This window comes from Stegostoma tigrinum, chromosome 32, assembly GCF_030684315.1.
Source record: "Stegostoma tigrinum isolate sSteTig4 chromosome 32, sSteTig4.hap1, whole genome shotgun sequence".
NCBI lineage: Eukaryota > Metazoa > Chordata > Chondrichthyes > Orectolobiformes > Stegostomatidae > Stegostoma > Stegostoma tigrinum.
In genome coordinates this window covers 8,346,872-8,359,794 of record NC_081385.1, presented here as the reverse complement: position 1 = coordinate 8,359,794, position 12,923 = coordinate 8,346,872, and the positions used below count along the sequence as shown (strand labels likewise).

Below are 12,923 nucleotides of genomic sequence, written 5' to 3'. Positions count from 1 at the left end.
CAATGTCCTATATAGCGACAAAATGACCTCCAAACCTCTATACTCAATGCACTGACAAATAAAGGCAAGCATACCAAACACCACTTCTGCACCCTTTCTACCTGCAACTCCACCTTCACAGAAGAATGAACTAGCCCCCTAAGGTCTCTTTGTTCGGCAACACTCCCTAGGGCCCTACCATTAAGTGTATAAGTCGTGCTCCTATTAGCCTTATCAAAATGCAACACCTCACATCTATCTAAATTAACTTCATCTACCACTCCTCAGCCCATTGGCCTATCTAATCAAAGTCCCGTTGTACTCTGCCCTAACCTTTTACACTGTCCACTGCACTACCAATTTTGGTGACATATGCAAACATACTAACCATACCTCCTATGCTCACACCCAAATCAGTCTGCACACAACATAAAGGTCTCCAGTCTGAAAATCAACCTTCCAACACCGCCCTCTGTCACCTACCTTCAAGCCAATTTTGTATCCGGATGTCTAGCTCTCCCTGGATTCCATGCAATCTAAACTTGCTAACCAGTCTACATGGGGATCCTTGTCGAATGCCTTGCTGAAGTCCATATAGACAACGCCCACTGCCCTGCCTTCATCCAACTACTTTGTCACTTCTTCAAAAAACTTGACTACATCAAGGAATGCATTCAGAACAAAGACGTACCTTTTGTCCGATTGATCGCTGATCAGGATGGCAATCAGGTTACCTTTTTCTTCCTGCTCCTTCATCAGCCTACAAACAATGACAGAGAGAGAGAGAGAGAGAGAGAGAGAGAGAGCGAGAACAGAAAGATTACATTAAATGGTTAGGGGTCAGACTGAAAGATAAGGACAAAATAAGAATAAAATCTAGAAATACTCAGCAGGTCAGACAATATCCGTGCAGGGAGGAACATAGTGAAGTCAATTGTCATCTTTCTAAGCTGTGAAAAGTTATTTTAGCTAATAACTGGCTTCAGATTGCAAAACTCGCAGCATGCATATTATTTCTCATCAGCTATTGTGTGGCCCTGTTGTCACAGAAACAAAATTCTCATGAAATTGGCCCTCTATTAAAACATCCATGATCAAGTCATTAGGATTTACAGTATAGAATTTGGGTGTTCGGAATATCTTGTCTGCATCAGTTAAACAAAAAATACTTAACGATTCTATTCTCATTTCTCAGCTCTGGCCCGTAGCCTTGCATGCCTTGGTATCAGTAGGTGCACAGCTAAATACTTCTTAAATGCTGAGAGGGTTTCTGCCTCTCCCCTTGCTACAGGCAGTGAGTTCCAGGTTGCCACCACCCTCTGGGTGAAAAAGCTTTCTCTCACATTCCCTCTAAAACTCCTGCCTCTTAAAGCATTTCAAGAGTTAGAAATTGTTCCAGTTCAGACTTAGGCCATCGTGTCATAAAGTCATAGTCATTCAGCATGGAAACAGATCCTTCAGTCCAACTCATCCATGCTGACCAGATATCCTAACGTGATCTAGTCCCATGCGCCAGCATTTGGCCTATAATCCCTCTAAACCCTTCCTATTAATGTCCCCATCCAGACACCTTTTAAATGTTGTAATTGTTCTAGCCTCCACCACTTCCTCTAACAGCTCATTCCATACACGTACCACCCTTTATGTGAAAAAGTTGCCGCTCTTCACGAACTCTCCAAACAAACAATTTACTAAGCGTCAGTCTCATGCTTTCTCCCAATCACCCAGGTAAAATCCAATTCCACTTTGATTGATTTAATAAAGGGAAGGGGGGTGTGCAGTAGTGCGCTTGTAATCCAGAAACCAAAGTACAAAGCTCTAGCAACATGATTGAAACCCCACCAGGGAAAATGGTAGAATTTTAAATTCAAATAAATCCAAAATGGTGGCCATGAAACCAACATCAATTGTCATAAAAACCCATCTGGTTCACTAATGTCTTTTTAAGGTAGGGAATCTTTCACCCTTACCCAGTTTGACTTACACGTGACTCCAGACACAGCAAATCTTAATGGTAACATTCACGATGAGTCAACCAGGTATCTACTAGAAAATGATTTTCCAATATATTCTTTTCAACTCTCTACCATCACCCTCTGTCTCTTACCTTCAACTAATTTTGTTTCCTATTGGCTAGCTCTTCCTGGGTCCCATATGATCTAATCTTTCTAGCCAGTCTACCGTGAGGAACCTTGCTAACGGCCTGGCTGAAGTCCATGTAGACAACATCTACCACTCTGTTTTCATATATCTCCTTGGTCACCTCTTCAAATAAACCTCATATTTGTGAGAATTGCTTATACTTCTGTATATACAGGCAGCCAAAAGAAATGTTAAAATGGAAGAAACATCCTATTTCCCCTGTTTGCATCTTTTATAATGCACTACCTTAACTGGACCACCACATTCTGTCTAAAGGATGATGTGGAGATGCCGGAGTGGATAAGGTCAGAAGTCATACAACACCAGGTTAAAGGGTGGCGCAGTGGTAGTATGGCACACTGACCTCTACATCGCCGAGGCCAAACGCCAACTCTCTGACACCTCCTCCTACCGCCCCCTTGATCATGACCCCACCCCCCAGCACCAAACCATCATCTCCAACACCATTCATGACCTCATCACCTCAGGGGACCTCCCACCCACAGCCTCCAACCTTATTGTTCCTCAACCCCGCACCGCCCGCTTCTATCTCTTTCCCAAAACCCACAAACCCGCCTGCCCTGGTTGACCCATTGTCTCAGCCTGTTTCTGCCCCAACAAACTCATCTCCACCTATCTGGACTCCATTTTCTCCCCTTTGGTCCAGGAACTCCTGACCGACGTCCGTGACACCACCCACGCCCTCCACCTTCTCCAGAACTTCCAATTCCCTGGCCCCCAACACCTCATTTTCACCATGGACGTCCAGTCCCAATACACCTGTATTCCTCATGCAGATGGCCTCAAGGCCCTCCGCTTCTTCCTGTCCCGCAGGCCCGACCAATCCCCCTCCACTGACCTCACCCTCAACAACTTCTCACGTACACAGGCCCCAAACCCCACCTCTTCGTCCGTAACATTGATGACTGTATCGGCGCCGCCTCTTGCTCCCAAGAGGAGCTCGAACAGTTCATCCACTTCACCAACACCTTCCAACCCAACCTCAAGTTCACCTGGGCCATCTCCAACACATCCCTCACCTTCCTGGACCTCTCAGTCTCCATCTCAGGTAACCAGCTAGAAACTGATGTCCATTTCAAGCCCACTGACTCCCACAGCTACCTAGAATATACCTCCTCCCACCCACCCTCCTGCAAAAATTCCATCCCCTATTCCCAATTCCTCCGCCTCCGCCGCATCTGCTCCCAGGATGAGGCATTCCACTCCACAACATCCCAGATGTCCAAGTTCTTCAAGGACCGCAACATTCCCCCTGCAGTGGTCCAGAATGTACTTGATCGCATCTCCCACATTTCCCGCAACACATCCCTCACACCCCGCCCCCGCCACAATCACCCCACGAGGATCCCCCTCGTTCTCACATACCACCCCACCAACCTCCGGATACAACGCATCATCCTCTGACACTTCCGCCATCTACAATCCCACCCCACCACCCAAGCTATTTTTCCATCCCGACCCTTGTCTGCCTTCCGGAGAGACCACTCTCTCCGTGACTCCCTTGTCTGCTCCACACTCCCCTCCAACCCCACCACACCCGGCACCTTCCCCTGCAACCGCAGGAAGCGCTACACTTGCCCCCACACCTCCTCTCTCACCCCCATCCCAGGCTCCAAGATGACTTTCCATGTCAAGCAGATGTTGACCTGCACATCTGCCAATGTGGTATACTGTATCCATCGTACCCGGTGTGGCTTCCTCTACATTGGGGAAACCAAGCGGAGGTTTGGGGACCGCGTTGCAGAATACCTCCGCTCGGTTCACAATAAACAACTGCACCTCCCAATCGCGAACCATTTTAACTCCCCCTCCCATTCCTCAGACGACATGTCCATCATGGGCCTCCTGCAGTGCCACAATGATGCCACCTGCAGGTTGCAGGAACAGCAACTCATATTCCGCTTGGGAACCCTGCAGCCCAATGGTATCAATGTAGACTTCACAAGCTTCAAAATCTCCCCTCCCCCCACTGCATCACACAACCAGCCCAGTTCATCCCCTCCCCCTACTGCATCCCAAAACCAGCCCAGCCTGTCTCTGCCTCCCTAACCAGTTCTTCCTCTCACCCATCCCTTCCTCCCACTTCAAGCCGCACCTCCATTTCCTACCTACTAACCTCATCCCGCCTCCTTGACCTGTCCGTCTTCCCTGGACTGACCTATCCCCTCCCTCCCTCCCCACCTATACTCTGCTCTCCACCTATCTTCTTTTCTCTCCAACTTCGGTCCGTCTCCCCTTCTCTCCCTATTTATTCCAGAACCCTCACCCCATCCCCCTCTCTGATGAAGGGTCTAGGCCCGAAATGTCGGCTTTTGTGCTCCGGAGATGCTGCTTAGCCTGCTGTGTTCATCCAGCTTCACACTTTGTTAACCAGGTTATAGTCCAACAGGTTTATTTGAAATCACAAGCTTTTGGAGTGCTGATCCTTTTGGTCAGGTGAAAAAAACCTGATGAAGGACCAGAGCTCTAAAAGCTTGTGATTTCAAATAAACCTGTTGGACTATAACCTGGCATCATATAACTTCTGACTTAATCTAAGGGATGTCAAAGAGTGACTCAATACCAAATCTGAATGCCCTCTTTTCTTCACTCAGCCCCACCCTGTTGCCTCATTAAACCTTCCAACGCCCACACTCCCACCAACCCTGCCTCGCACACCCATTAGAAAAAGACTGACAGTCAATCATCTGCCCTGTGATGAGGGGGTTCATCTTCAAGTTACAACAACCCCTTTCACCTGCAAGGGGAAGGAAGAATGCAGGATTCTGAGAGGTAAACAAAAAACAAAGGGCACATGTAGAAATGTATGAAGAGGATTTTGTTTCAGGATAACAATGTTAGGAAATTCTTCTCCAAATGCTGAAGAAGATAAGGAATAAGTGCAGAATTAGGCCTTATAGCCCTCTGAACCCAATCCATAAATCAATGGTATGGTGTTCCACTTCAAAGCGCATTTTCCTGCATTGCCCCCAAATCTTTTGGTGAGTTCAATGTATAGAACTGAGGCTTTGGTTGGAGAATTCAAGCATTTCTCGTCCACTGCCCGGGAGTGAAGAAGCTCTCCTCATTCTTAGTTTTAAAGCTGCCCCTTATTCTAGGATGGCGTTTTCTGGTTCTCAACTTCCTTGTTCTCCCTTGTTGAGTCCCAAAGAGATTTTGTCCAATGACAGCATCTCTATATCACAGAGAATAATGCTCAGTCTAGTTCATTTTTCCAATTGTACAATCCCTCTATCCCAGGGATTAGTTTAGTGAAGTTCTGGTGTTCTCCCCCTGATGCAAAGAGAGCAGAACTGCACACTCCAGGGTGTCGTCTCACCAAGGCCCTGTAGCATTGCAGCAAAAATGTCTGCAAAAAAGATACCAATATGTGGAAAAGAATTCCAAATTCAGGAGTGAGGGTGAAAGCCCTCAAATCATTGACAAAGCAGCTGGATACTCCTATTAGGAGAAGAAACATTCACACAGTTTTCTGGAAGAAAGAAATGAGGCAGGCCAAATTATCTTTCTCATCATACACCCATGATGATCCTTCAACTACACTTTAGTACCGTTTAATGAAATTTACACTGGAGCAAAGTTTAAAAGCTTTAGATGCAGTCTGACAGGCAGCTGGAAGCATTTCCGAACCACTACTGTAATTATGAAGCCTCAGAGACACAGGAATGCCTCTGTAATTATCGCAAACATGGAGAAAGGCGCTTGGCCACAAAACAGTCGGCATTTCAAACAGAAACGAGTTACCAAAATGGACGAGAGCTCATTTTTGATGGAATCATACACTTCCGAAATTACACATCCTAATGGTTTTCCTAATTGAAGCTTCCAACTTGGTGTTTCTCAGACTGGATCCTTGATGTAAGTACCCACCTTTGGGATCCATTATATCCTCATTTGGAAAAAAGAATCTGGGTTCGCTGAGGCTCCAGAAACCCACTGTCAGTGGTTAGGTCAAAGATTGGGCAGACCATAAAGGTCAGATCTTATCATCGTATTAAACCTCGCAACATTGTTTGCTGGAGCAGCCTGGTGTGTTTGCCCCTTCCCACCTCAGACAAAGCCTAAAATGAGAAGAAATAGAGGTATTGTTTGGGTCAAGGTGGGTCTCTCACCTAAACCCACATTGGCCTGGAGAAAAAGAGAGACAATAAGGATTCAGGTGCGGGAAGCCCGAGACTATAGCGTGTGGCTGGAAAAGCCCAGCAGGTCGGACAGCATCAGAGCTGCAGGAAAGTCAATGTTTTGGGCCAAAACCTCTCTTGCTTTCTGACTTTCTGCTCCTCTGATGCTGCCTGACCTGCTGTGCTTTTCCAGCCTCGCACCTATCGACCACATCTGCCTGTATTTTGTTTGGTGGATGTCGAGATCCCTCCCAACGCCCGTCCCCCAACCTCAGGTGTCGCAATATTAACCTTCCAGGGTTCAAAGCTAGTGTGTAAATTTCAGGGTCACGTTTATTTTGGTGCCTGCCTCATAGGGATGAAGAAAAGTCAGCGAATCCACCGTGAGGCAGGCTGGAGATTCCAATGGAGACGGAGAAGGAGACGGTAATCTCTTAGTCCCTGTTGTTTGAACAATCTGATTCAGAAAGGGCACCAACAGAAGGAACTGGGCGTGGCTGCAAAGACCTCAAAAGAGTGACATCATATCACAGTAAAGTTGCCACAGTGCCAGAGAACCATAGGCTGCTCTCGCATTCGTAGGAGCGAGAGAAAGAGAGGAGCACGACTGGTGGAAATATAACCTCAGGCTCATTATGCCTCAGGTAAGAGGCAAGACTGATAAAGCAGGACCTTCATGCAGACCCCAGCCAGTTCTCAAATTGAGCCTACCCTGTCACATGAGTCACTTTGTATTGCAAACCAGGTGTCCAGTCAACTGAGCTAACCTGCCTTCTACATGACAGATTATTACAGTAAGGAGAATAACAGAGGTCTAGCTCAATAAATCTATTACCATGGCCTGAAACACCTCACTTTAACTCTTTTAGGACTCAAAAAAAATGTAAACCCTGAGATTCTTGCCTTTTTTGACCCAATACGATACAATGAAGTAACTGTTCTAGAATATCATGGTCTCCTATACAATCATACTTATCTGTAACTTGAAAAAATTTACTTCAGCCATTTCCATCTCCTTATCCCATAGACCCAATATCTGTTTGCACTTCATTGCTTCTCTCTCTCTCTTTCATGCACGGTCAACCTCATTTCCCTCATCTGTTCTGGGTTCACACAGCCCCTTCAAGTTGATAATTATTGTATCAGTTATAATCGCAAGTTTGGCAGATGGAATAAAATGTGAGAAAATGTGAACTTACCCACTTTGGCAGGAAGAACAGAAAACAGCATAAGATTTAAAGCAGAGAGATTGCAGAATTCTGTGATAAACAGAAGTGTGCAGGGACAGCAAATGAGTTAAACAATAAGAGATGTTACTCTTAAAAAGTAAGGAAGTGCTAAGACTGTCCAATTATCTTCCCAAGACAAGGGAGGAGGCTTGGTCATTGAATTTATTCCAGGCAGAGTGAGGCAGATTGTTGAGACAAGGGATTCAAAGTCCTGGGTGCGAAACAGAAACATGGAGCTCAGATAAACCCAATCAGCCATGTTCCCACTCAACGGTACAGAATGTAGTCTCCACATTATTTGTCATACAACAACACCAAAGTTTGCCCACGTTCGGGTCTCTTATGCAAAACAACATCTTCCAAAATAAAGCAGCAAAAATACTTTGCTGTACCGTTTCCCATTTTCATAAAGCCTTGTGACTTCATTCTTCAACTCTTGCTCTTTTTGAACAAACTCTTTCTTCTCCTTTTCAGATTTCTTCTTCAATTCTTCCAATTTTACTTTCATCTCCTGAACCTGCTTAACATTATCCTGCATTGATTAGTAAACAAAAATCATTCATGTCAATCTTTCAAACTTCGCTGTCGTGCAAAAATTAAAATGCTTTCTTAAAAGAAGTTTCATTTTTAAGCAATTCTTTTTGCATCATAGAATATTTTAGTTTGAAATGCAAATGCTGAAGGCATTATCCGTAATAAACTTGAAAAGAGTGATCGAGCTTGTCATGAGGAACAGAATTAGACACAGGACAAACAGCCATGGGCATTTCACATCTAACAGTGACTTTCGTTCAGGTTCAACGTGGCATCAATCTCAGACACTTTTCTAATAATTCATTTCGACTTTTGCATAGAATCTCAAAATGCTTCTGCAGTCCTAGGGGTCTGGAAACATCCCATTTGTACCTGTTTTATTTTGAGCACTAGAATGTGCAATCTGGCCTCAACAAGATCATCATCATTTACAGGCTGAGAAAGAAATAAGCTCAACAGCTAGCTGAATAGAGAAAAAGCTAAATGCTAACTATTTCTAACTTTTGCTTAATGCTATATGAACACTGTAGTTATCGGGTTAGCCAGACAAGTGGTTTGTGATGCCGACAGCAAGTCTTTAATTTCACGTCACCAGAAAAAGTCACCACGACAGCCTCAACTTTTCATTGTCTTAGGGTGACACAGTGTCTCAGCGGTTAGCACCGCAGCCTCACAGCACCAAGGACCTGAGTTTAGTTCCACTCTCAGGTGACTGTCTGTGTGGAGTTGGCACATTCTCTCTGTGTCTGTGTGGATTTCCTCTGGGTGCTCCAGTTTCCTCCCACAGTCCAAAGATGTTCAGTTTAGGTGGAATGGCCATGCTAAATCATACCATTGTGTCCAGGGATGTGTAGTTTACTTGGATTAATCATGGGAAATGCAGGGTTACAGGAACAGGGTAGGATACTCTTTGGAGGGGTGGTATGGACACAATGGTTAGAATGATCTGCTTCCACACCATAGGGATTCTATGATTCATCTGAAGCTTGGTGACCTTTAGGAAAAATACAATGCCAGTCATCTCTGTAATGACTGAGCAGTCCTTTGGGACTACACCGAGGAGGTCATGGGCAGCAGACTGATAGGAATACCATCGTCTACAAATCCCTGACTGAGCCATTCACCACCCTGACTTGCAAAATATACTGGGGCTCCTTCACTGGGTCAATATCCTAAGGGTATTGGGGGCTGATGTACACCCCAAGGGTTGCAGACGTTCAAAAAAGGCAGCTCACCATCCCTTCTCAAGGGACAACTGGGGATGGGCAATACATGCTGATCTAGCTCGTGATAACCCCATCCGGTGAACAAACTTTTAAAAACGTCAAATGTTTCCACGGTAACACCCTCTCAGCCATGATTAAAAAAAAAGCAAAAAGCTATTGCTTTAATGGCAATTACTATCTTCTGTCTCTAAATGCAATTCAAATGTTATCAGGCGAGGATCTGAACGTTACATAAACATGAACAGAATGTGCTGGAGAAACTCAACAGGTCTTTGCAGCATATGTGGAGAGAAAGCAGAGTTAATGTTTCAGGTCCCGGTGACCATTCTTCAGAACTGACTATCTCTAGGGAAAGGTTGGTACATGTGTTAAGGATGTGTAAACATTAGGTGGAGATGGAGCCAAGACACAGAGAGAGAGAACAACAGTTGGGCAGACAAAGGAATACGTGAGGTTAGTCTGGGAGAATCAATAGCTGCTAATGGGGACCACTTGTGACTAACAGTGGGTTGTTTGTGGTCACAGCCTTTCAATCACAAGGCCTGGTGTGTCGGGCTTGGTGTAAGGACGCGACCTCATGATTGATATCACAAATACTTGGTTACTTGTACAGACAGGGAAGAGTTTTTGATCCATGCCAAGCTTCACTTTCACGAAAATCCATGCAACATTTTAAGGATTCATTTCCTGGATAAGATTGTTACTAGCAAAGGCAGCAGTTACAGTGATTCCTCATTCACCCACAAGTAGGCGATAGTGGTTTTTTGAGTGGCACTAGCCTATAGAGTGGAGGCATTCACACAGCACTGCTGTTGCATGATTTTGACCAAACAATAGTGAAGGAACGGCCAAGTCAGGATGGTGGGTCCCTGGGATGGCAATTTGCTCCTGTCCACCTATTGCCATGGTCCTTATAGGTGGCAGAAGGTTGGGCTGTCGAAGATGTCTTTGCACCTGGTATGATTCCAGCCACTGAGAGCTTTCCTGTAAAACACAGAAACAGCAGCAAGCCATTCAGCCCACTGAGTTTGCTCCATCATTCAGTGAGGTCATGGCATATTCTGATCATCTCCAACACCACTTGTCTGCCTTTCCCCCATAACCCTTGATTCCCTTACTGATTAAAAATCAATCTCAGCCTGGAATATACTGAATGTCCCAGCATCAACAGTTCCACAGATTCACAGCCCTCACAGAATAAATTCCTCCTCATCTCATTCTTAAACGTGACCCCTCATTCTGAGATTACGCCTTCTGATCCTCGACACTTGGCATTTACCCTCAAGTCATTTAAGAATTTCGCGTGTTTCAATAAAGTCACTTCTCACGCCTTTATATTCCAACAAGTACAGGCCTAAATCTACCTCAACCTTTCCTCATTAGACAGCCCCTCCATTCTGGGATCAGCCAAGTGAACCTTTTCTGGACTGCCTCCAATGCCAGTAAACCTTCCATTTGATGAGGGACCCATTTTGTTTGAAATGACGGCCAGCATTCCATTTGCTTCCCTATTATTTGCTGAACCTGGAACGACTTTAGTCGATTGCAAAAATCTCAATTATATAGTAATCTGAACAAAGCATGTTTAACATACTTCATGCAATGGCATAGTTTAAAGTGTTCAATAATTCCAGTAAGCAAGCAAACATGGAAATCAAGTCAAACACAGAAATCAAGTCTATGTTACATTCTCGAGTACTAACATAGAATTTGTCTACAGCCTTCTAAACCTGGAGAGTAAGTCGCCTCAACAAAATTTAATAGAAGATAAATTATTTTTCTTTATTGTTCTGGGACCAATATTTACTCCTTAACCAATATCTCTAAAAGTCAAACAGATCATTATCATGCTGTAATTTGTTGGAGCTTGTGGTGTGCAAATTGGTGGCTACATTTCCTATCCTGCAGTGACTGTGTCTCAATAAAGTGCTTAATTGGCTGCAAAATTGTCTGGGATGCCCTGAAATCATGGAAGACTTACTTAATTGGAGCCTTTTTTCCACATTACATTTTACCTGGTAAATATGCTCCTCTTCTTCCTGTCGTTGTTGAAGCTGTCGAACTTTGACCTGGAGCTGATTCTCCATCTGTATCTGTCGATCCAACACTTCCTGGTATCTCTCCTTCAAAATCTCCCGTTCAGCTGTCACTTCATTCTGAAACAGTCCGGTGACGTCAGATTGAGAAAGTGCAGCCACTTAACGTATACAGAGTGAATCCTTAGTGCTACATTTGTACCACTATTCACTACGAGAAACTATAGATTGGTACAAATAGGTCGCCCAAAGACAAAATTGAGGATAACTTTGCACTTTAGTGCTGAACTTTTAATTCCTTTATTTTTCTATTTTAAATTAAGAAGGACTTTAATGTTAATTATTATCTTATTTCTTTATTTTTTCCAATTATTCTATGAAAGTAATGCTTAACTTTGTAACTGTTTCGCTTACTACTATGTACCTAAGTTAATTTGTATCGAGGTAATTTTCTACCTAAGATGGTGCTGTGTGTTGGCGACATTATACATGTTACCCTGTTCTTCTGTACCTCAGTACACGTGACAATAAAAATCTAAGACGTTTAAAAAAAAATCTAAATATACCAATTTCTGATTTTTAAAAATAGCACAACTCCAGAAGATGTGAAAATGCTGATTTCCGTCATAACTAACCATCAATCTGAGAAAATCACTTGTCCAAGGAATGAGTGGGCTTGGGCAAGGTTGTTGAGGTTGGTTGGCTCGCCGAGCTGGTTTGTTGTTCAGCAGACGTCTCGTTACCATGCCTGGTAACATCCTTCGAAGAAGCGTCGGTGTGTTTTCCCGCCTGGTTTTTAAGCTCTGGGGTCTTTTGAGTTGGGTTGCCTCACTTCCAGTTTTCCTTCGTAGTGGAATGTATATGGGGTTGAGTTCTATGTGTTTATTAATAGCATGCTTCATGGAGTGCCATGCTTCCAGGAATTCTCGTGCCTGTCTCTGCCGAGCCTGCCCCAGGATCTTGGTGTTGTCCCAGTCGAAGTGGTGGTTCTCCTTGTCCATGTACATTGAGATGAGTGAGTATTGGTCGTGTCTTTTTGTAGCCAGTTGGTGCTCATGTGCTCTTGTTGTTAGTTTCCTTCCTGTTTGTCCGACATTGTTCTCGTAGTCTCTGCAGGGGATCCTGTAGATGACATTGGGTCTGTCGTTGGCAGGAAGTGGGTCCTTAGTTCGGGTGAGCAGTTGTCGTGGGGTTGACGTGGGCTTGTGTGCCACTCTGATGCCCAGCGGTCATAGGAGTCTTGCAGTGAGTTCTGACCTGTTTCTGATGTAGGGTAGTATGATGAGTGTGTCAGGGCGTGTAGTATCTTTCTGATGCTGCTCATGTGGGCATCTTCTGACCCAATTCTTTGGATATCCGTTATCCTTGAAAACCTGGAAGAGGTATTCCTCCTCCTCTTGGCGTAGTTCCATGTTGCTGCAGTGTTTTGTTGCCCTTTTTTCTGCAGAAACATGGAACTACGCCAAGAGGAGGATAATGGATATGCAAAGAATTGGGTCAGAAGATGCCTACATGAACAGCATCAGAAAGAGACTACATGCCCCAACACACTCATCACACTACCCTACATCAGGAACAGGTCGGAACTCACCACAAGACTCCTTCGACCACTGGGCATCAGAGTAGCACACAAAC

The 12,923-nt window shown here is 44.6% G+C and overlaps 1 protein-coding gene across 3 annotated transcripts in view; it reads right to left on the bottom strand.

Moving 5' to 3' along the window:
- The window catches only part of LOC125466976 (RING finger protein 214-like), a 55,716-nt gene that overhangs the window by 25,182 nt on the left and 17,611 nt on the right, over window positions 1–12,923 (bottom strand). For all 3 annotated transcript variants that reach the window (XM_048562219.2, XM_048562221.2, XM_048562222.2), the window contains 3 exons: window positions 11,268–11,408; window positions 7,885–8,024; window positions 671–739 (listed from right to left, as the gene is read on the bottom strand). In XM_048562219.2, the coding sequence (XP_048418176.2) occupies window positions 671–739; window positions 7,885–8,024; window positions 11,268–11,408 (350 nt within the window). The remainder of the gene's footprint in view (window positions 1–670; window positions 740–7,884; window positions 8,025–11,267; window positions 11,409–12,923) is intronic.